The 22,363-nt window shown below is 37.2% G+C and overlaps 1 protein-coding gene across 2 annotated transcripts in view; it reads left to right on the top strand.

Annotated features, from left to right (window-relative positions):
- Positions 1 to 22,363, top strand: part of ANGPT1 (angiopoietin 1) — a 245,602-nt gene that overhangs the window by 145,216 nt on the left and 78,023 nt on the right. For both annotated transcript variants that reach the window (XM_034966483.4, XM_034966482.4), the window contains exons 2-3: positions 6,285 to 6,440; positions 17,114 to 17,235. In XM_034966483.4, coding sequence (XP_034822374.1) covers positions 6,285 to 6,440; positions 17,114 to 17,235 — 278 coding nt within the window. The remainder of the gene's footprint in view (positions 1 to 6,284; positions 6,441 to 17,113; positions 17,236 to 22,363) is intronic.

Raw genomic sequence — 22,363 nt, 5'->3', positions numbered from 1 at the left:
TGATGTGAGCCTGGGTTTCCCACACACAGAGGGGCCATGACCTGACATCTGACATTGATTAGCTGTTTCACCTTGCTTTCTATAACCTCTCTGAACCTCAGTCACCACATCTATAAAACAAGATCCTTGGAGCTCATAATATTTAATGTCTCTTTCAGCTCTCTTGTACTAATGGTTTTCTTTCTTCCATAAATAGTAAATATTCTTTCAGATATCAAAATGAGAAATGGGATCCATGGCATGTATATCCGTACAGAAACCATTTTAAATGTTAGCTAAATAGATCTATTGTCTAAAAAGACAATTATATTTCTCCATTTCATAAAAGAAATAGTATATTGGGAGATCTAATAATAGAAATCCCTGAAAATAATATATTTGGCTTCAGCTGTCTTTTTTTTTAATAAGGCCATAAACCTAGATATAGTTGCATTTTAAATATTGCCATTGATTTATGGAACAATGAGATTAGATAAAACCATCAACATTTAAGGCATTTTTTGCATTGTTTTACCTTTTTATTGCTTTCCCATATTTACCCTTTTGCTTTATTTCATGGTTGTTTTGCCATAACTGAGTAATGCCATATGCACCAACATCCAATGAAGGTCCATTTAATCTGCACCATATTTTAAGTGAACAATGCCTTTGTCAATTTTTATAGGGTTTAAAATGTTACTTTCTTAAGAATTACATGGAGAAATTGTATTATTTGTGCTTTAAGATATGCTCTGGTTTAAGAGACCCCTTGAAGTGGTTTCTTCAAGTGAAATGATACAGAATGCATTTCACATACAAGACATGTCATAATCTCACACAGATTTTGGTTCTCATGAAACTGAAGCCCGCAAGGGTTTTGAGAGTCTAGTAAAAGCTCTCCCAAAATTCTCTCTCATGATGGAGAATGATAGCATCAGTTCTCCCCTGGTCATTGGGCAAAAGACAGGGGCATGCGATTTATGATAGAACTACAAATGGCTGATTATATTACCTTCTTAAAAATATGTTTTCTTTGCCTACTTAATACTAAGACTTTTCATACAGTTGACTGGATATTTGCTTTCTCACCATGGGTAACATTTCCTAAGATATTACAGCCATCAATCAATATGCAAATGTATAGATTAAAAAATGGTCAATCTTTGAACAAGTTTCACCTCATCATTTCTGTAGCTTTCATTTTTACATATTTTGTGCATGAATATTGTATGTTATCAGAATTTGTTTTTAACATTGGTAACAATATGCTTGTGTTTGATGAGTGACATTCCTTCAGAATGGAGCACAAGCTACTGGTCAATCTAGCCTCAAAGCAACATACCAGCTCTGCCAAAAACCCACTGTATGATCTTAGACAATTTACTTAACTTCCCTGAGCCTCTGTTTAGACATCAGTGAAATAAGGAAAATAATACAGTACCTGGATTGTTCTAAAGATTCAATGAACTGTGTATTTGTAAAAGCTGGTACATATCTAGCCTTTGTAGAGGCTTTGTGTATTATTGTTATTCCCTTTGTTGTATTTTACAATGGTTGGCAAGAAAATAGAATGAGCAGACAAAATAAACTTATGTTACTAAGAAAAAAAGGTAAGAACTAATGAGAGGACTTTAATGATTCCATTCTATTAAAAGTACTGGCAAATAAACTTTCCATATACCTGGCCCTAGGGCTTCTCATCCCACCTCAAATTAACTTGGTCTCCACTATAGTGAAACCAAGTGAAAGTAATCACCCTCTAGTGATGCATGTTTTTCTCAAAGGAATAAATATTATAATATATTGTGTATGTTATAATATATTATAATAATGAATATGCAATAGCTGACTAAAATTGAAATTATCAGTCAACTAATCATCCAGCCAACCAGTCCAATAACAGAACACTTCCCGCAACTCTGAGGCTAGTAGAACATCAGAAGATAAAGTTGAGATTTTTCTTTGATGTCTGGCTTTTCTTTGATTTCTATGAAGTCACTGAAGGCCTCGGATTTCTAACTATAAAATGGAATCAGTTCTCTCCTTGCAAGTTTGGTATATAAGGATCAAGTCAGACAATGTGTACAAAAGCTATGCAAATATTAAATCACTTAACAAATGCAACTTTTTTTTGCTTGAAAGTAATCATTTATTATTTGTCATTTCATTTCAAATCACATTCTCTTCCTAGCATTTTGGTCAATAACTTATAAAACTCTGGCATGGCAGTATAGTCAAATAATTTTATTATTCAGGTTGAGAGACTCCTACATTATAACTCATTAGCTCTTGTGGTCAGCAACTTCTAGGCTTAAAATTCACATCTTAGATGTTTATAAAATATTGAACCTTGAGGTAGCTGTCATTTTCTGTAAACATATTTTAAAACCAGTAGGGAATATATGAAGACAATCAAATTTGTTACAAATCTTTTCTGAACCTGGCTGCTATGGCACATCAAGATGGATTTCACAGTTATACATCTACAGAGGAATGTTTAGAGATAAGATGAAAGCAGTCCTCCTTATTAATCACACATTGTATATTTGACTTCTGCCTCCTGCTGCAGCCTTTAAATCAACTACATCTGGTTCTTGCTACTTAAGTGTGGCATTAGATTTTGCATTAAAAGGCAGTTACTCCTGGAGAAAGCAGCCCCATTTGATTAAAAAATAATTAACTAGAGCTATATTCATGCTACTCATCATAGCAGCCTAAATGAGCATTTTAGTGTAGGTTGGAGACTTACTTTATATCTACAACAGGGTCAGCAGAACTGAGAGGCACTTTATGGTTGTGATGAATGCTAGCATGAAATAGTTATTTTGCTTTGCTGGTGTTAACTTTTATAATTAAAAAAAGCACAATAGTACAGAATGGTCAACAGCTGATACAAAGAGACTGAACCTTGATGTAGCCACCTATGCTGAGGGTGTCCTCCCTGTGAAGACTAGGGTACATGATTGTTATTACACCTGGAGCAAATCAAACTCTGGGAACAGACTACTGCTAACCAACTGCATAAGAAATTGATGTACAATTATCAAGCAGATCTTGTATTGGAGCTCACTGATTAGTGAACTCTCTCAGGAGGAAAATTTGCATAGAAAGACAGATTTCTTGATAAGCAGGGAATCTGATATTTCAAAGTAAATTTGATGGTTTAAATGAGTATTACTCAATGACATTGCTGTCATTTAGGAAACATGGTAAGAAGTTTGCACCAGAATATAAACTAGAGCATCACTTTCTTCAATGAGAAAGTTTTGCATGTGTGTTTGTATATATATACATCAAGTGAATGAACTAAACAGTGTGCTTAGTGACCTAGATAATTTACATCCTGGTGCAAACTCCTCATTTCATGGCTGACTGTTCACAAGCAGGTCTCATACAGGCAGTTGTTCTATGGACCACACTTTGAGATGCACTGATTCTTTACCTGAATAAGAATTACACTGGGAAGCTTTATAAAATATACAGTTTCCCAGTACATGCCCTTAAAGATTTCTGGTGTGTTGTACCTCCATCTGCATTTTAAAATTCTCCCCATGTAGTTTTGATGAACACTCAAGCTTTAAGAGCTATATAATAAAATGCATAGCATAACAAAGCAGTGCTAGGCTAAATAGGTTAGAGGTTAACAACATGGGTTTTGGAGCTGTGGGTTGAATCCTTGCTTGTTCTTGAGCAAGTTGTTTGGGGGTTTCTGAGCCTCAATAGTCTCATCTATAAAGCAGCTATAACATATATAATTGTGAAGTTTAAGTGTGATTACAAAAGGAAAACACGTAGCTCTGTGCCTGTTGCATAGTAGGCAATGATAACTGTCAGCTATAAATGATAGCTATTATCTTTATAATGGAGACTTGTCTGTAATTTTTTAAGATACTTACACTCATGTATAACCTCAAATTCCCTGGAAAAGTAAGGAATATTCTCTTAACGTTTTCCTGCCTGAAATTTCTTCTGCTAAACATTGATCAAAAGTAACAATCCAAAATCTTGGTTGTAAGTGTTAAAAATCTAAATCAATGTGATTGAAGGGGAAAAAAGGTTGGCTGCTCAATGGGAGACTGTTAGATCATGCAACTTACAACTGAATGTCCAAGGGTGGAACTAGCTAAAAATATAGCTAGGTCCAGGTGCTCAAAAGGCATCACCTGATTCTGTGTCTATCTATGCATCCAAGCATCTATGTATGTACATAGATCTATCTATCTATCTATCTATCTATCTATCTATCTATCTATCTATCATCTATCTATCTATCTATCTAATCTCCTTATCTAACATCTGTCTGAGTCAGCTTCATTCTTGGGCTGACTCTGGTTTTGTGGTGGCAAAATCGGGCATCAACTGTATTGGGCATATGTCACCAGCTTATTAACCACAGAGGAAAACAAAGTTATTTTATAAATGAGTTTGATAAAATTTGAGAACTGAGGCTAATGGCCTTGCTTGTGATGTCTTTCCATTCTTGAACAATTCACACCTATGAAGCAGGAGAAGAACATTCTGGCTTGACAAGTTAGAACCTGTACTCATTTGTGATGCTAGGCTGGGACAACTCTACCTGAAGCATTTGTTCCGAAGGGCAAAACGATAACTTCCCAAAAGAAAGTTAAAGAATGCTATTAGGAAAAAGGGAACATAGGATGTGGAATCCAAAATGACAAATTTTTATTACTCTGTCCTACCCTCTTTTTCTCTACCTGCCTCTTGTTGTTTAAATATGTTAGTTCAATTGGAATAAAGTCAAGATTTGGCCTACAGGCCTTACATTTTGATAATTTTCAGAGATTTATTATAATATATTTTGTATTTGTTTTATAATAAACTTTTATAGGTTGAATTTTTTTCCCTCCTATGTCTAATTTGGGGGAAAAATTAATGAAGGGGAATTATCTTATATTGACCAAGAATGAATTTAGAATGTATTAATAATAATAAGAGTTTGATTGAAAACCATTTTTGTTAGCATGGGACAGATTTGTTCTTGATAAATAGAAATAAGCAAGGGATGATGTTAGCAAGTGAGCTGCCAAAGCTTTACAAAGGGGAATTTACATTTAGACTATATTTATTACATGATAATAATTTTACGATGGATTATGAAATAGTGGATGTATTATGGTTCACTAAATCAGTAAAAATCACATAGCTGTTAATGATTTGGAACCCGGCTTGTGAAGCACGACTTGTCATAGCTATCAAGTGGTTGAAAGTGTTGGTATGAGAGTTAAGGACTTCAGTGCTCAAGTCCAAGTCTGGCTGATTTTGTGGTGTGTGGCCTTGGACCTGATTTCTCTGGGATGCAATTTCCCTATATGTGTAGTAGAGTAATAAAATGTAGTCACCACACAGTGGTGGAGGAATTAAATGCACTGACAGGGAGGTGCAGGTTTCCTTTGTATTTTTCAAACAATGCATATGTTCAGCTTTATTTTCCCAGGTACCTAATAGGACCCCTTGCAGTAAGTCACTTAATGATTCTCCATGGTCCCTATGGCACCATTTATTTTAGCACTATACTGTTCTCTAAGATGGCACCATAAAGGACTAAATATTACCCAAAGCAAGAAGAGTAAATACTGCTATATGGGTTGTACTTTCAGTACCTATTTTTGAGCTTGCAAAGGAGCATGGAGAATGATTACAGCTAGCTCTCAGACTTTGCAGCTCATTTCATATATCATTGCCTATATTTTAATATTCCTTTAAAGGTTTTTGTTTTGGACATCATCCTTCCTCCCACTCCTCATCCCATTCCCCCAAAGCAGCGTGATATTTTATTTATCGTTACAAAAATGGAAGCAGGAGGCTGAATTTTTCTGAGATATGTGGTCAGTATGGTGTAACGGAAAAATCAGAGCACCAAGAATTAGATTTAAATTAGTATGTGAATTTGGCTGCATTCTTGCTGGTCAACCTTGGGTTTATCACTGGCCTCTCTGATTCTATTTTTTCATCTATAAAATAAACAAAACAATAAAGCTGACTCTGATACATCTTTGCTATAAAGGCTAAATGGATAATGTCAACAATGGGAAAGTGTGATCCAAGTGCAAATTGTCATTATGATTGTGATGATTATAAATATATGTATCAGTATATTAGGAATTTGTTGACAACTGGATTCCTGTGTGCTCTGCTCCCATTTCTCCAACTCCCAGAGATGTAGAGGATCCCCGCCAGATGGCTGATTTGCCAGCTGTGTCTTGTTTTGTCATTGTAAATATTACATGCCCCAACTGGGAGGCCTTGCTTATAATGTAATATGTTTTGTTCTTTATCTCTTGCAGCTTGAGAATTACATTGTGGAAAATATGAAGTCGGAGATGGCCCAGATACAGCAGAATGCAGTTCAGAACCACACGGCTACCATGCTGGAGATAGGAACCAGCCTCCTGTCTCAGACTGCAGAGCAGACCAGAAAGCTGACAGATGTTGAGACCCAGGTACACCCCAGGGCCAGAGTCCACAGACTCAACAAGGAAATTTTTTTTTTTTTCTTTAGCTTTCTCCATAAACACAGAGCACATTTCAGCACTGTGATTAGGGAAACATACATTTTTGTTTATTGGTAATAACAACAATGACTGCCTGACATGCTATGCATGTTTTTTTTGATCTAATGAGGGTTGGTATATTTAGCTTTGCATATGTTTGCCAAAACAGAGCCAGCAAAGGACCTCATCAATGTTTAAATTCAAATAAGCACTGCAGCTACCAACTGTGATATGATATGTGTCAAACAAAGTAACCATTTGGGTCAGATTGGTGTCTTTGTTGTGCATTTTTGACCTGTTTTGTTTTGTCTCTGGTAATGCTGCAGCCAGAAGGGCACCTGCAGACGGTTTGTGCATTCAGCAGATAGAAAGGACAATCTCAAATGAAGTTATGAGGAATATGTGTGTATATACATATATCTACCTATTAGGGCCAATGATGTACTTATTTGAGTACCAACGAGTAAAAACTAGGGATGCCCTTTGATCACCATTGTCACAAACACCCCATCATAGTTTACTGGCAAATAGCAAATATCATTTTTGATGACTATCATTTTGATGACTGTCATTTTTAATTGTCTCTTGGTTCCCTTTTAGCCATGAAAATCATTATTCCAGTTACCATTCTGAAACCCAAGGGATGATTCTATCCCAATGTAGTTGATTTCTGACATGAAAGCTGAAATATATATGTTCAAAAATAAGGTGCAACATGATTTCTATTTTCTTTCATTTGCGATACTGGCATCACAGGTAGATTGGTATTTAAAGAAAAATAGCAATGATGACTGATACAGATAAAACCTATATAACACAACTTCCCGTGCACAAATGGTTTTTATGAAAATCACTTAGAGCAGATAGATAGATCTTTTAGCTAGAAATCACTAGCTTGAGTGATTTCTCACATTCATGCAGCTAGTTTATAAAATCTGGGATTCAAACTCCGGGGTACTCATTTCTTTTCTATCTCCCTTGATTAGTAACACTAATAATTAACTAATTGAATAAGAACTTAAGTACTGACTACATTGGGGCAGTGATTCACATTAGCTTTGGAAAATACTTTTTGCTGCCCATCAACATCAGATGAACATGGGAGATGGACGGAACTACATATTGTCCCTGAAAATTACAAGACTTTGTCTAATCATTCATTGTCACAGTAAGTTTGATAATATATGCACATTGGTTTCTTGTGGTATAAATAATGTGACTGTATTATTTATTTTATTTTATTAGAACAGAATGCTCACCCTCTCCTACAAAATACTCTCACATGCTCAAAAACAAATACACAATATATCCTACTTAATTGCATATTTGAAATTTGTATAAGTTTCTATTACAATAACTTTTCTGGAACACACGGCAGAGTCTTGTTTAATTTTTTTATCCCCTAAAACACTGTGTCTTGGGTTGTTTTTTGATCTCTGTCTACCTAGGAGTTGGAGTTGTGGGAAAAAAAATGTCCCATTGTTAGCACGTTAATCTCCAAACTGTTAAGATGCGTGCTATGTAAGGTATTGAGAGATAAATTGTTCTGCATCCTTAAGGCCAGAAGATGTGTACTTTATTGAAAATGGTACAGAAAATTCAATGAAAAAGAATAACTACTCCTTATACGAAGCAGCCAAAACTTACTATCAAAGACCAATGAAAGTTTATTAGATACAGCGAGAACAATTTTAAGATAGCTGAAACCCAGAAAACATTTCGAAAATCACAAATCCATCACAAGTAGCAATGAGAGGGAAGTAGAAAAGGATGACAATGGCTCAAATTATGCCCTACCTTAAGAAGTGACGCCTATGTGTTTTTTTCACTTTCATTTTCATGTCTTCCAATTGCTTATGCTATTTGTAGCTGTGATGCTTTGAACCTGTTATATGTAAATGTATAACCTCGTGCTACTTATTTGAACTATTGCAACAGGACATGTTCTGCTTAGACATAACCACTCAAGTGAACTCAAATCCTGATTCAGAGCCAAGTTTACAAAAGTAATCCTGAATTATTCCTTAACCTCCATACACTCTATTCATTTATAATAAGCATTTATAAAACCAGTAGATCCTTCTGTGCTATCCAGGCATGCTCTCATGGTTTTCCTCCTATATTCATCTAACTTGGCTTCACACTGGTAAGTGTTGCTTTTCCTAAAACTGACTTCAGGTCCTCAGTTTATTTCAGGAACTCATGACAATGTCTTTCCAATATATTTTAATGCCCTAGCTTTCACATCATGATGTTATGAAATAATTAACTTATTGCTTTCTAATCTTCTGCTGACCTTCTAGATTTATGACTTAACAAAATGCAGAAAGCCACAGGTTCATGCCAATGGCATTTTAAGATCCTCTTGTGCTCAAAAAAGTGTCATGATCAGGAAAGATACCAGTAATGACCACATCTGAATAACTCTGCTGGCCATGGTGGCAAGAATCAGAAACCACCACCATGCCTTTTCCTTCCCCCTTAGTCTGGCTTGCAGTGTTTTTCTCACTCTGTTATCAGTTTGTACCAATATCTCTTGGCCTTCAAGTTCCTCTTTCCAAGAGTACAATATGAAGGGGTTTGTAGGAGGAATTATTCATGTCACTTCCTATAGTGTCATTCTATTTCTCACTTCTTTCTCAGGCAAATTTGGTTTTTGGGGAAACTAACAGACAAACAAATTGCCTTAAAATTTGCCTCTAATAATCCATGCTTGCCTCAGTTCTAAGTAATTTTACATACATTGGCTATTTAATAATAATAATGAATTCTATAAGGTAGATGATATACCATCCTATGTTTATTTCCTTATCTTTTATTATTATGTTTTGAGATAGGGTCTCACTCTGTCACCCAGGCTGGAGTGCAGTGGCTGATCAGGGCTCACTGCAGCCTCAACCTTCTGGTCTCAGGTGATCCTCTCACTCCAGCCTCACGAGCAGCTGGGACTACAGGTCTGTGCCACCATGCTCAGCTAACTTCTTTACTTTTTGTAGAGACCAGGTCTTGCTATGTTGCCCAGGCTGGTCTCGACCTCCTAGGTTCAAGCAATTCACCTGCCTTGGCCTCCCAAAGTGCTTGGATTACAGACATGAGCAACCACTCCTGCCTTTGGGTACTTCCTTGATGTAAGATGTTTTAATAGGTCCTATTAGAATGCAACAAATAAAGCAGTCTTTACCTTCATGAGTTTGAGTTAATGTGGCAAAATGCTTCTAAGTCATTTCTTTCTTAACTTTCAGTCAAATTAATGATCTGTGGAGCCCTTCCTCGTGGCCTTAAAGATGTACCTTTCCAATCTCCTACTTGCGGAAGTATAATTGACCAGTGCTCACCAATGGCTGTGCTCTGAAATCCATTGCTGTGTTGGTCCAGAGACCACAATTTCCAGCAGTCACTTCCACTCATTGTGGCAGGGATATGTAGGCCTGCTCCTGGGAGCTGTAGAAGTCCACTGACACATGACTTTGGCTAGGGGCTCTTCATCAGCCTTGCTGGAACTGTTGCACGGCTGCCTTGAGGGATAAGACTTCCACCCAACTCTTCTTCCTTCCCTCTCCTCTTTCCTGTAATTAGACCATCCCGGTCTGAAGCCTCTCCAAACCTCCTCTGGCTTCCTCCCAATTTTTCCTCGTGGGCATTTCCCCTAATATATTTCCTGCATGTTTAATCCCATTTAATCATCTTTTCAGACATCACAAATGATCACATCTGCCATTTGGACCTCAATAGCACTCATTAGAAATATAAGGCAAGCCAGGTAGAGTGGCCCGCACCTAAAATCTCAGCACTTTAGGGAAGAGCCAGGTGGAAAAATGACTTGAGCCCAGGAGTTTGACACCAGCCTGGGCAAAATAGCAAGATCCTATCTGTACAAAAAAAAAAAAAAAAAAAAAAAAAAAAGCCAGGCATGGTAATGCGTGCCTGTAGCCTAGTTACTCACGGGGCTAAGGCTGGAGGATCCCTTGAACCTAGGAAGTTCAAGGTTACAATGAGCTGTGATCACACCACTGCACTCCAGCGTGGTTGACAGAGCAAGACCCTATCTTTAAATATATATATATACACGTGTGTGTGTGTGTGTGTGTGTGTGTGTGTGTGTGTGTGTATTAGGCAGTTCAGGAACAGTTTGTTCAATGAGCATGAATCTTTTAACTGAAATGATGAAATAAACTCTTTAGTGGGTCATCTAAGGAAAATATCCTGTAATTAGTTTTCTTACAAGGTTTAGGAAAATTGTTTGATAAGCCACTAGGAGAGGGCTCAGCAGCCTATGGCCCACAGGTCAAATTTGACCAGCCATCTTGTTTTGTAGATAAAGTTTTATTGGACACAGCTGCACTCATTCATTTATATGTTGTCTATGGCTGCTATTTCACTAAAATGGTAGAGCTAAATTGTTATACAAGAGACCATTTGGCCCGCCAAGCCTAAGATGTTTACTGTCTGGGCCTTTACAGAAAAATCTGACCAACTCCTGCACTAGGATATAAATTCCTAAGAAGCAGGGATGTTTCTGTCTTGTTCTTGTTCACTGCTCTATCGACAGGATTTAGAACAGGACTGGTGCATAGGCTCTCAATAAATACTTGTGAAATAATTACATTGACTAAGTTTTAGTCCCTTAATCTCTGCAGGTTTCAGCCCAATGTCACCAAGCCTGAGGGCAATATGCTGAGGCTTGTGTGTTGATTGTAATAGGTACCCACAAATAGCTGATGGGTCAGAAGAGGACTTTGAACAGAAGCAGTCTACTGCAAAGATGTCTGACCCAACTGAGAACACTGAGTGAATGTTTTTTTGGGTTTTTTTGTTTGTTTTTTTTTCTTTTCTGTACTCTGAGAAGCATAAGAAATTTGGACTCCTTCCTTACTCGTGATGCTAATTTAGGGGGCAGGGGCAGGGAGAGAGAGTTGGATGCCATCAGCTGCAACAAGCAGAGGACCTCATGGCAACTTGAAAGAAGCCATTTTGGTAGCAGTTGTTAGTGACTAGAGGGTGTCACTAACCAGAGGGAAGCTGCTTATTTACAGCTACTCGATAAGCCTGTGGGAAACAACCCAGACTCCAGAGATAGACTCTCCAGGTTGCATTCTGACTCTACTGAGCATTAGCTGTATTGGGAGAGTTATTTCTACCCACAGTTCTCTGTCTGTAATAAAAGTCCTATCTCTATTAAACTCTGTAACCAAATGAAGTGGTTATTATATTATAAATATAATATAGGGTTATATTATTATGTTATAATATATACATATATAATGAGGGTATTACCATTATAAATAAAATATATTTATATATAAATAAATAGAGAATATTATGTAATAGTTATATAATATTAATTATATATTACATCACAACTAAGATGAACAATAATTCCATAAGATTATCTAATTTCTACATTCATATTTTCTCATTTTTCCACTAAAACTTTTATAGGAGTTTTGTTTTTCAAGATTTAATAGTCCATTTAAATTTGGAGCAGTCTTCTACTTTTTTTCTCTGATATTGACATTCTTAAGAAACTGGGCTGTTTTGTCAATCATTTCACGTTCTGCATTTGTCTGAATATTTCTTTATTATGACCTTTAGTTTACCCTTCAATCCCCTATGGTTTCTGTAAACTGGAAGTTGAGTCTAAAGACTTGTTTAGGTTGAATGGAATATTGTGGCAGAGGTGTTCTGTGGAATTACTGGTCACTTCCTATTGGATCTCTTCAGGAGACACATATGCCAGATTGCCACTCCCTTAGTTATGCTGTTCTTTAACTTGGTTAGGGTTATAACCTCCATATCACTGCATCTCGATAGTTCACTTTTCCCTAGGAAATTAACAGATAACCTGTAGGGTAATACTTGGTCACATTGTCCATTACTAACCAAGTAAATTACTTCAATCATTTTGCAAAATGCTGATTTTCTAACTCTCTCATTCCCTCTGCATGTATCAACCTTAATTCTTCTGTTAGAATTAATTGCCAAGGCATCATATTTTATGTTACAAATTTTTCTTTGGAAAAAAAATAAAGCAAAAGGAAACATAACCCTAAAAACAGGGCCTATTTCAAAGTTAATGAGTCGTTGAAAGAGATTTTTGGCCAGGCACGCTGGCTCACACCTGTTATCCCAGCACGTTAGGAGGCTGAGGTGGGCAGATTGCTTGAACCCAGGAGTTTGAGACCAGCCTGGGCAACACGGCAGAGCCCTGTCTTTACAAAAAAAAAAAAATACAAAAAATTGCTGGGCACACCTCACCCGAGCCCAAGAGGCTGCAGTGACTGTGACCATGCCACTGCATTCCAGCCTGGGTGACAGAGTGAGACCCTGTCTCTAAAAAAAAGAGATTTTCTTTCTACCTCAATCTCTGACTTTTAGCATTAATATTAATTTAAAGGATCAGAGGCACTCTTGAAAATATTAAAGGGAGCTGGGTGAAATTTTCCAGCTCACTTTCTCTTGGAAACTAATAATTTTTATTTTTAAAGGTTTACTTTTTTAAAAAAAAAGAACTAAAATTTTGTAGCCCATAAATCCTCAATTTCAGGTTTTATGTCTCTCTTACTCTTAGGTATATTTTGGAAAATTTATTCTTTGAAATTGTTCCTTGAGGGGCATGTTTCACATACGCTTTACTCCTTTTCCTTCTTCTTATTTAAAAATTTTCTTTTTTTTCCCCAAAGATGTGCTTTTGGAATGTGTTTAGGCTAAGAAGGAAATGTCTTTTGTCATTTTAATGGAACACTTCAACTATTGCTAAGCAGCGAATTCCATAGACGCATGGCAAGAAAGTGGTCAATTTATCATAGTTTGCTATGCAATTCTCTTGGTTGCCCGCTTCAGATCTAGTTTAATACATCAGTGGAGAGAGTTGAAATAAAGCAGCAATAGGGTCAAGGTGATGGGGAAAGAAGAGGAGGGATTGGCATTTGTGCTCTAAACTGCCCTGATCTTTAGATCGGCATTTAGCCTGGACTTCTGATATTGGACTCCTTCCTTCTCCTATATTCAGATGCTGCTCTAGATTTAGACTGTCATCACTGACATCTAACTTGATATTCATGTCGGCCCTGTTACCCTTTCTGTGACCATGACTCAAGCCTGAAAGACAGCTCACTGTCCATTGCCCAGAATGTCATCTAACTCAGCTATGAGCGCTGCAGTGTGCTAGGCCCCCGGAGGGTCTGGAGGCTTAGAGGACTCCAGATGAGCCTTCCTGCCTCTGTGCAGCTGACATCCTAGGAGGGGCAGAAAGACAGCAAATGAGTGAACAGATATGATAGTTTTCAATAGTGATAGTTCTGTAAAGAAAATTAAATAAGGTGATGTGATGGAGGGTGAGGAAGGTATTACTGTAAAGAAGGTGGCCAGAAAGGGACTCTCTAAGATGATGAGAAGAAATCAGCCATGCATCTAGGAAGGGGTGGGCATGCCCAGCAGAGGAAACTGCAAGTGCAAATCTTCCAAGATTGGAATGAATTTGGCTAGTCAAGGTGGCAGAAAGAAGACTGTGTAGTTGGAGCATAATAAACAAGAAGTGAACAGGGTTCTGATCACGTGGGTCTTTTCAGACCAGGCTGAGGGCTTTGGAATTCATACTAATTGCAAAGGGAAGCCATTAGCATGTTGCAAAGGAGATGGCATGATCTGATTTATGTGTTCAAAAAGATCCCTCTGGATGCTGTGTGACAAATGGACTTGAGGTCGGGCAAGTAGGAGAAGGAAGACAAACTGGGAACTGTAGTGGTCTCCAGACTGAGATATGGGCAGCTTTGTTTTCAATTTTAAATGGTTCCATTTCGTTCTCAATGGACATGGAGGAGAATACTTACTGTCTTTTGGAAATTAAAATTTTTGGTGTCTGAGAATGTCAGGAACTGTGATCAGAGAGTACGGCGAATAAGAAAGAAAATAGATTTCATTTAACTGCATATGATATGCTTGATTTAGTGAGACAATGTACCTCATAAGCAAATACTGAGTATCCATAAACAAATATTGAGTGTTGTCTCTGTGCCAAGCTTTGTTCTAAATGTCACCAAAACATACAAGTGTTTCATTCCCTATTTCATTATTTTATAAATTGTCACTCAATAAACAAATACAAATCTTACTTGGACAATAATATGTTTAATAGTTGAAAGTTATATCTTGTGCATCTCCAGTATTTATATTCTCTACCATTTATCCCCACTGAGCTACTCCAAACTCTACCTTCAAATTGTTTGTTTTGAAATGAAATAATACAGAATAGAAAAAATGTTTTTTAAAACGCTGAAACCCTTTACAAACATGAATATGATTAGTAGCAGTACATTTTAGACGGGCTTTCAGATCCTTACTAATGACTGTGTAAATGAGTCATAGCAGTTTAAACTTTTTTAGAGTATAAATGCTCCATCTCACCATTCTCTGCCCCATCCCCTCCTCACCCTCCTGTTCCACCCCTTGCGGGGCTAGGACTGTAGGGTGAGGCAAGTGAGACCACATCAGACCAAATCAGACATGTGCAGAATCAGATCCTGTCTTTATTTTTAAATGATATTCTGTTAAATGTGGATTTCTTGAATTAATTGTAAAATTTTTAAAATGTTACATTAAAATATTACTTACCTTGATTACTGAGATTTCTGGCACCCCTTTAAGTTTTGCAACTGAGGCATTTGCTTCTCTCACCTCAGCCTAGTTCCTGCCTTGCTCCCTTCAAATACATCCCCTACTCCTGCAAATTCCTGTAGCCCAAGTCCAGCCCAGGGTCTATTGGTGTATTTTGTTTTTTATTTTATTTTATTTTTTGAGATAGGGTCTCACTCTGTCACCCAGGCTGTAGTGCAGTGGCATAATTATGGCTCACTGCAAACTCTGCCTGCCAGGCCCAAGTGATTCTCCTTCCTTAGCCTCCCGAGTAGCTGGGACTACAGGCACGAACCACCAAGCCCAGTTAATTTTTGTATGTTTTTGTAGAAATGGGCTTTTGCCATGTTGCCCAGGCTGGCCTTGAACTCCTGAGCTCAAGCAAGCCACCTGCTACAGCCTCCCAAAGCGCTGGGATTACAGGTGTGAGCCACCACACCTGGCCCTGTTGGTATATGTTGAATAGACTTTCTGTGTGCATCTGATATAATCCTAGATTTAGAGACGCTGCAGAAAAGGAGGACGGCTCTAATGGCATCATTTGTAGAGGAACTTTACATTGATATTGACCTGGCAGAAGTATTTCCAGGTCCTTTTAAATAAGCAGTTTTAGGAAAGATGTGGTAGTTTAAAAATGTTTCAAATAATGTGAGGAGCTTTTAAAATTAATTTATCTTCTTTCTTTGTTTTATACCTCCCTTAAGGAGTAAAGAGAGGGAAGGACAAGAAAGAGTCAGGAACAGGGCATTGACACAATTTGAAGGAATCTGCTAGGACTGGAGTGTGCATTCTTTGCCTGGAGAATGATAGGTTTAGGTGCACAGCTCACAGACTCATGTCATAATAAGGCCCAGCTGGACACATGGGTCATTGTGATTCAAGATGAATTGAGCCTTCACAGTTTCTAGAGGACCACCAGAGTAGTAATAGTGGTGTTGAAAGGGTGAGAACAATCTGTCTCTCATACAATCTGGGTTCTGCGTCATTTCATTTCCTCAGATTGGTTTGACTCACCCTCTCCTTAAGTTTCTTTGCAAAGCAGCAGAATCAGAATAAAACTACCTGAGTTTGAAACCCCACTCTTCCCTTGGTCCCTGTGTGAACTTGGGCTTCTGTCTGAAGCTCAGTTTTCTCATTTGTAAAGTGATGATAACAATTTCTCCTTTGATAGGTGGTCATGATATCCGGAAAGGCTAGCATTACCTAGTGTGATAGGCGTTCTATAAATGTGTGATAATGAGTCTTTCTAAACTATGTCAAGAGAATTTTGCACATTTCTAATTGTTTTTTGCCAGGTGATCCACCAAGGCAGGTATCTTTTACATGCCTATTAGTTATTCTTAATTATTCACAATATCTAAGACCTTGTACTTAATACTAACCTTGCACTTACAGATATTGGAGATAAAATATATGAAGCAACTAGCACAGGAGAATATCCTAGGGTTTTAGGACACAGAAGTCCTAAAACACAATATGTTTGTTCAATTGCAATTTCAATCTCAAACCAAAATAATATCTGAAAGGCATGTAAAACATTAGTTGGTAGAATATAAGTAGAATGTAAACCTTTTTTTTTTTTTTTTTTTTTTTTTTTTGAGACAGAGTCTTGCTCTGTCGCCCAGGCTGGAGTGCAGTGGCGCGATCCCGGCTCACTGCAAGCTCCGCCTCCTGGGTTCACGCCATTCTCCTGCGTCAGCCTCCCGAGTAGCTGGGACTACAGGCGCCCGCCACCACGCCCGGCTAAGTTTTTGTATTTTTAGTAGGGACGGGATTTCACCGTGTTTGCCAGGATGGTCTCGATCTCTTCACCTCGTGATCCACCCGCCTTGGCCTCCCAAAGTGCTGGGATTACAGGCGTGAGCCACTGCGCCCGGCGGTAAACCATTTGTTAAATTATTCTTGAAAAAATATTTAACGACAAAATAAAACTTAAAAAAGTTCTTTGATTCGTGACTGAAGTTTGAAATATTTTCATCTTTTATCTTAAGGTACTAAATCAAACTTCTCGACTTGAGATACAGCTGCTGGAGAATTCATTATCAACCTACAAGCTAGAGAAGCAACTTCTTCAACAGACAAATGAAATCTTGAAGATCCATGAAAAAAACAGGTGAGGATTGCTTTATTCCAAAAATGTTTCTGTGTGTACTTATTTATATCCTTCACCTCTCTGCCAACTCTTAAACAAATAAGGTTGAGGTGGTTTACAAAAATGAAATATAGAGCCAAATTAATATTAATATAAAAATAAAGGAGAGCTTAAGGTAAATTCAGCTAGTATGTCAGTAATAAATTAATATTGTTGCTGATACTCTTGAAATATTTGCTTTATATAACTTTTAGCATTAATTTCTCTAATGGTAGTAGTTCAAATCTCACCACATCTACAAAAATTTGATTCTATGACTAAATAAAGTGACATAAAATATTGACATTTTTCAGCAGAATGAAAACCTATAACAACAGAGAATAGAGCCTCTTAAATTCCTACTCAAACCCCAATTCTTAGGCTTTTGCAAAGCTACAGGGTTGTTGAATTCAGAAATATAGCACTAGAGAGAAGGAAAATGTATATTTTTTCTAGAAAATAATTTACCTATAAAGCTGATCAAGGGTTTGGTTTTTTAGTTGTCATTTACAGCCATTTACTTTGGACATAGTAAATTTCTTTGGTTAGCTTTATAGATGTCATCACACCATCTTGTTTTATAAATTATGAATCATTTCATTTGATTGAATTGGAACTTAGACATCTTGAATGCTGGGACAATGAAAGAGTGTATTATTTTGAAGTCATTAACATTGATGATGAACAATTCAAAACACTGACTTCCTTAGGACAAGTTTCTTGCATTACATTGATTTTTCTTCTGGGTATCTAGATAACTTGAAGAAGGTTCAGTTCCTCTGCATAATATTGAGGTAAAGACCGTGGTATTGATAGAAACTGGTTAAATGCCATTGAATTGGTGGCACTAGAGTTCCCTTTATATTCCACACCAGGAAGGCACCTAAGAGGACTGCTAGTTCTGTTCTTTACAAGTGAGGGAACAGAGACTTAGTGGAAGGCAGTGACCTGTCCAAGGTCACACAGCTTGCTAGTGGCCGAAATTGGAATGTAATTTAGGTGTCTTTGCTGCTAGTCCTCATCTTTCCACTATAACACGTGGCCTCTTCATATTATCTACAAACTAAAAGAATTTCCCAACTTCATGCTTAAAGTAGAGCATAATGCAGCAATTACAATTAAACTTCTGCATGAAAAATACAAACCTGGCTGTTGGTTTAGAATCTGAAAGGGGTCACTCATGCTGTATGACTTGTATTTCTAAGTGTTACATTTATTTATCCTTGTACTGTGACATGGGGTTAACTGTATAACTACAAATAAACTTGACAGGACTTGACCCTTATTGCATGATTAAATGTTCTAGAACTAACAATCCTGTTGAAATATACCATTTATTCCCCTGCAATTTCACAGTAACCAGACCTATACATGTATGTAATAGGTATGCTTCAACCATCCCTTAATCTAGGGTCACCCCTTTATGGTTTAATTTTGTCACCAAAAGTGAACCACATTTACAGTCATATTTCAAGATGCTATTTGTGAAGGCTTTGCCCAGGAATCATGGATAAGTAAAACAATGACAATTTTCCCTTATTTTTCTGAGTCGTCGTTTGGTTTTATAATTATACAAATAGCACATTTATTATAGCATAAGGACAAAAAAAAACCACAGGAAAATTAAAAACCACAGCTTTATCATACAGAAAGAGCTGCATATTTTGCTGCATTTTATATATAAATATCATTTTCACAAAAAGTTCTGTCATACCTTACACACAGTCTGGAAGTCTGACTTCTTTGGAGATAGATGTCATTTTACATTAATAAAATATTCTCTAATATTCTTAATAACTGCATATTTCATTTTACTGGTATAACCTAAGGTGGTTTGAATCCATCTCTCAGTAGTTATGTTACCACCTGATTTATTTCTGAAAGAGTTGCCAGCATGAATTTACATTCTTTAGTTTTTCCCTACTGATCTGCATATTATATCTTTGTCTGTATCTGACCCTTGAGCCGTCATGATACCATAACATAAACTGGGAGGCCTGAAAAGTCTCCTCCCTAACTGCAAAACAAATGCCATCCTTATGCACCACTTGTACTCAGGTACTCTGTCTCTTTCTCTTTTCTTCCCTCCTTCTCATATTTATCCTTCCTTCCTTCCTTCCTTCCTTCCTTCCTTCCTTCCTTCCTTCCTTCCTTCCTTCCCTCCTTCCCTCCTTCCCTCCCTCCCTCCCTCCTTTCTTTCTTTCTTTCTTTTTCTTTCTCTTTCTTTCTTTCTTTCTTTCTCTTTCTTTCTTTCTTTCTTTCTCTTTATTTCTTAAAAATGTATCCTTTCTACCTTAATTCTGGATCATTTCAGATTTTCTTGTCTTCCCATTATGATTTTTATGCAGCATCTGGTATCATTTCCTACTATAGAATTCTCACTATGAAATATTATATTTTAAAGGCAAACTGCTTTAAAGTTGTTCTCTCTGCTCTATCAGTAAAAGTGAGTTAGGGTGCAAGCTCTCAAAAGAGCTCCACTCTGGGTCAGGTAGAAGGGGCTTCCATGCACTTCAGTATCTCAAAGGAATCTGACTTCTGATCCCAAACATATTTGTGCCTTCTGCTGATGAACTTTCCCCCCTCATTAAATTCTAATTTCAACAGAAAACTCAGGTTTTCTTACTTGTGTAAATCACATCATTTATTGCTAATGTTAATTTTTTCAGGATTATAGCAATGTCCTTTTCTAGTAATATAGGTATTTCACTACAAATTCAGAGATTTGGGTTTTAATTGGAAATTCATTTCTGTGCTCACACAGACAAAAACTTGCACGCATCTTACACTTCCATTCCACATCTCTTTCTTTTTTGACAGTGGACCCCTCAAATATGGCATTATCTCACATGTGGTTCTGGGGTATTTTTCTATCAATTTCTATGCCTCCTGGTATTGCTGTATCTCTATAGTTATCTGTCTGTCTTCTTGTCTAAGGGCCTAATGTGTGTGATGGAGTATTGGCAGAACATCTGTTCTTAGATTAGACATAGTCTTCCATAAACAACTTAAAAAAAAGAGAAGTGTTTTTCTTTATACAAATAAAAAATACCCATTTGTGATACGTAGCATACTTTCCCTATTCTGTTTATTGTTATTGTTTATTTTCATATGTGCAATGGAATTAGGGGAGCTCTGCCAGGCAATTTATATTGCAACAAAGAAATGTGCTCCTCCTGTTTAAGTGGAGAGAGGTTCAAAGTCAAGCATGAAGCTGTTTATGTTTTAAAAAAATAGTTTATCGATTACCACTGGTTATTCCTTATATGAATCTTAATCCTCCAAATGCAACAAGAAGCTATTTCTACATTAAGGCATCTCTGAAATGCAGCAACAACATGCCTTTAGTTGGTCAGGTCTGGTTTGGATCAGCTAATACACTTTGCAGGGGGGATTATCTAAATTAAGCTTTGTTTCCTCCCCAAGGAATGTCAGGGGTTGTGTCTGGGTGTGGGACTTACCAGGTTTGAGTAAGATGGGGCTTCAGCCGCCAAGTCAGTGAGCTGGTCCTTAGGAAGGTCCACCACTGCTTTGGCAAAATGAGGAGGAATATTTTATGGTTAGGATTATACTACACAAACATGCTGAGAGGTCCTGCTGATTTACATCCTGACAAATTAAATGCATCACTTGTAGGATTTGAAATGGATTTTTGGCCTCATTAGATTCACTTCTCTATCCCCTACATGGCCAGAAGCACAAAGCAGAAACAGGATTAGCAACGTTTGCTCTGCTGTTTGTTTTCCTAACAGTCCAGAGGGAGTCACTCTAAAAAGCTTCCAGTTTGCTCTCTTTAGGCAATATGTTTTTCTTTTGTTGGATGCTACCCGAAACTTAAAACCTGGTTTTGTTTCTTACCTCAAAGAAACAACACTTGGGAGTAAGGAATCTGTAACTCAACCATATAATTGGAATTACACAACCAAGAACCTAAGTAAATGGGAAACATTAATATTTTACCTTGCCCACAAAGGGAGTGAGATGAACACAAAGTAGGACACAAAATGTAAACTTTCACTAGTTTCCTCCAGTATGTTTCCTACTGCTTTCTAAAACAGTGGAATAGAGGTGTACAGGAAATGATGTCCTAATGCAGTTTCCTTCAGTTGAACCAAATATGTGACTGGGTCTGTTAGTCGAAAGGTTTGGTCAACTGGCCAGTTTTCCCAGCACCCGCCCATCTCTGACTTAACCCCAACTTTTTGCAAGGCGGAAGCAAAGCCAGGCTAAAGAATATTCCAGAAGGAGCCCTTCTGTCTCACCAGGGTATACAGGAAGGGAAATCAAAACCCCATGTATACAAAGACGGAGCACATGGGCTTTCTTGATTGTGCTGAGTATGCAGAGTGAAGATTAAGGAAGTCTTCAGTAAGACCGTTCAGAGTGAACTGAAACGAGACATGTGATGGCCATTCCTACATAGTTTGAGCAATACTAGCTGCCGCCTAGCTACTAGTACAAGGTAAACATCTGTGCCAGGTGCTTTAACTTACTATTTCCAATCCTCCAACCAATCCTGCAAAGTATGTATTATTATTTCTATTTTACACTTTAAAAAAGCCCTGAGGCTCACAGAAATCAAGTAAGTTGCTTATGACCAAACAGCTAAGGATATGGCAAAATTAGAGTTCAAGTTCATGGTGATTCTCTGCCTTAATTATTATAAAAATATTTTTGCAATGTGATGAGGCCTCAAGTATAATTGATGTAGTTGTCAAGTTATTCTCTTAAAACAAACAAATATTCATTTGAAGAAAGGGGTAGACCAGTTGTTTTTGGCCTGTCACTGTATAGGTCATTATTTAGTCCTTCTAATATTAGAGCAGAAGATATAAACTATTTATTTTACCTTGGGAATTCACTGAACTTATTTGACATGCTCATCTATCTTCTAGCTGGAGTTATGGGAAGTTATTAAGTTAATTAATTTTAAGTGATTGAAACGTGCAACTTCAAGATACCAAATTATGCCTTACTAATTATTGTAATAAAATACAGTATTGATATTTAATGCTTAATATGCCTAAAGAAATGAAAAATGAAATCATAGTCTTTTTAAATTAAAGCTATCTTTCATTTGATAAATTATTTACAAAATGCTAAAGTAACT

The sequence above is a fragment of the Pan paniscus genome, chromosome 7, assembly GCF_029289425.2.
Source record: "Pan paniscus chromosome 7, NHGRI_mPanPan1-v2.0_pri, whole genome shotgun sequence".
Lineage (NCBI taxonomy): Eukaryota > Metazoa > Chordata > Mammalia > Primates > Hominidae > Pan > Pan paniscus.
The sequence above is the reverse complement of the archived record's forward strand: the minus strand, read 5'-3'. Positions and strand labels throughout refer to the sequence as shown.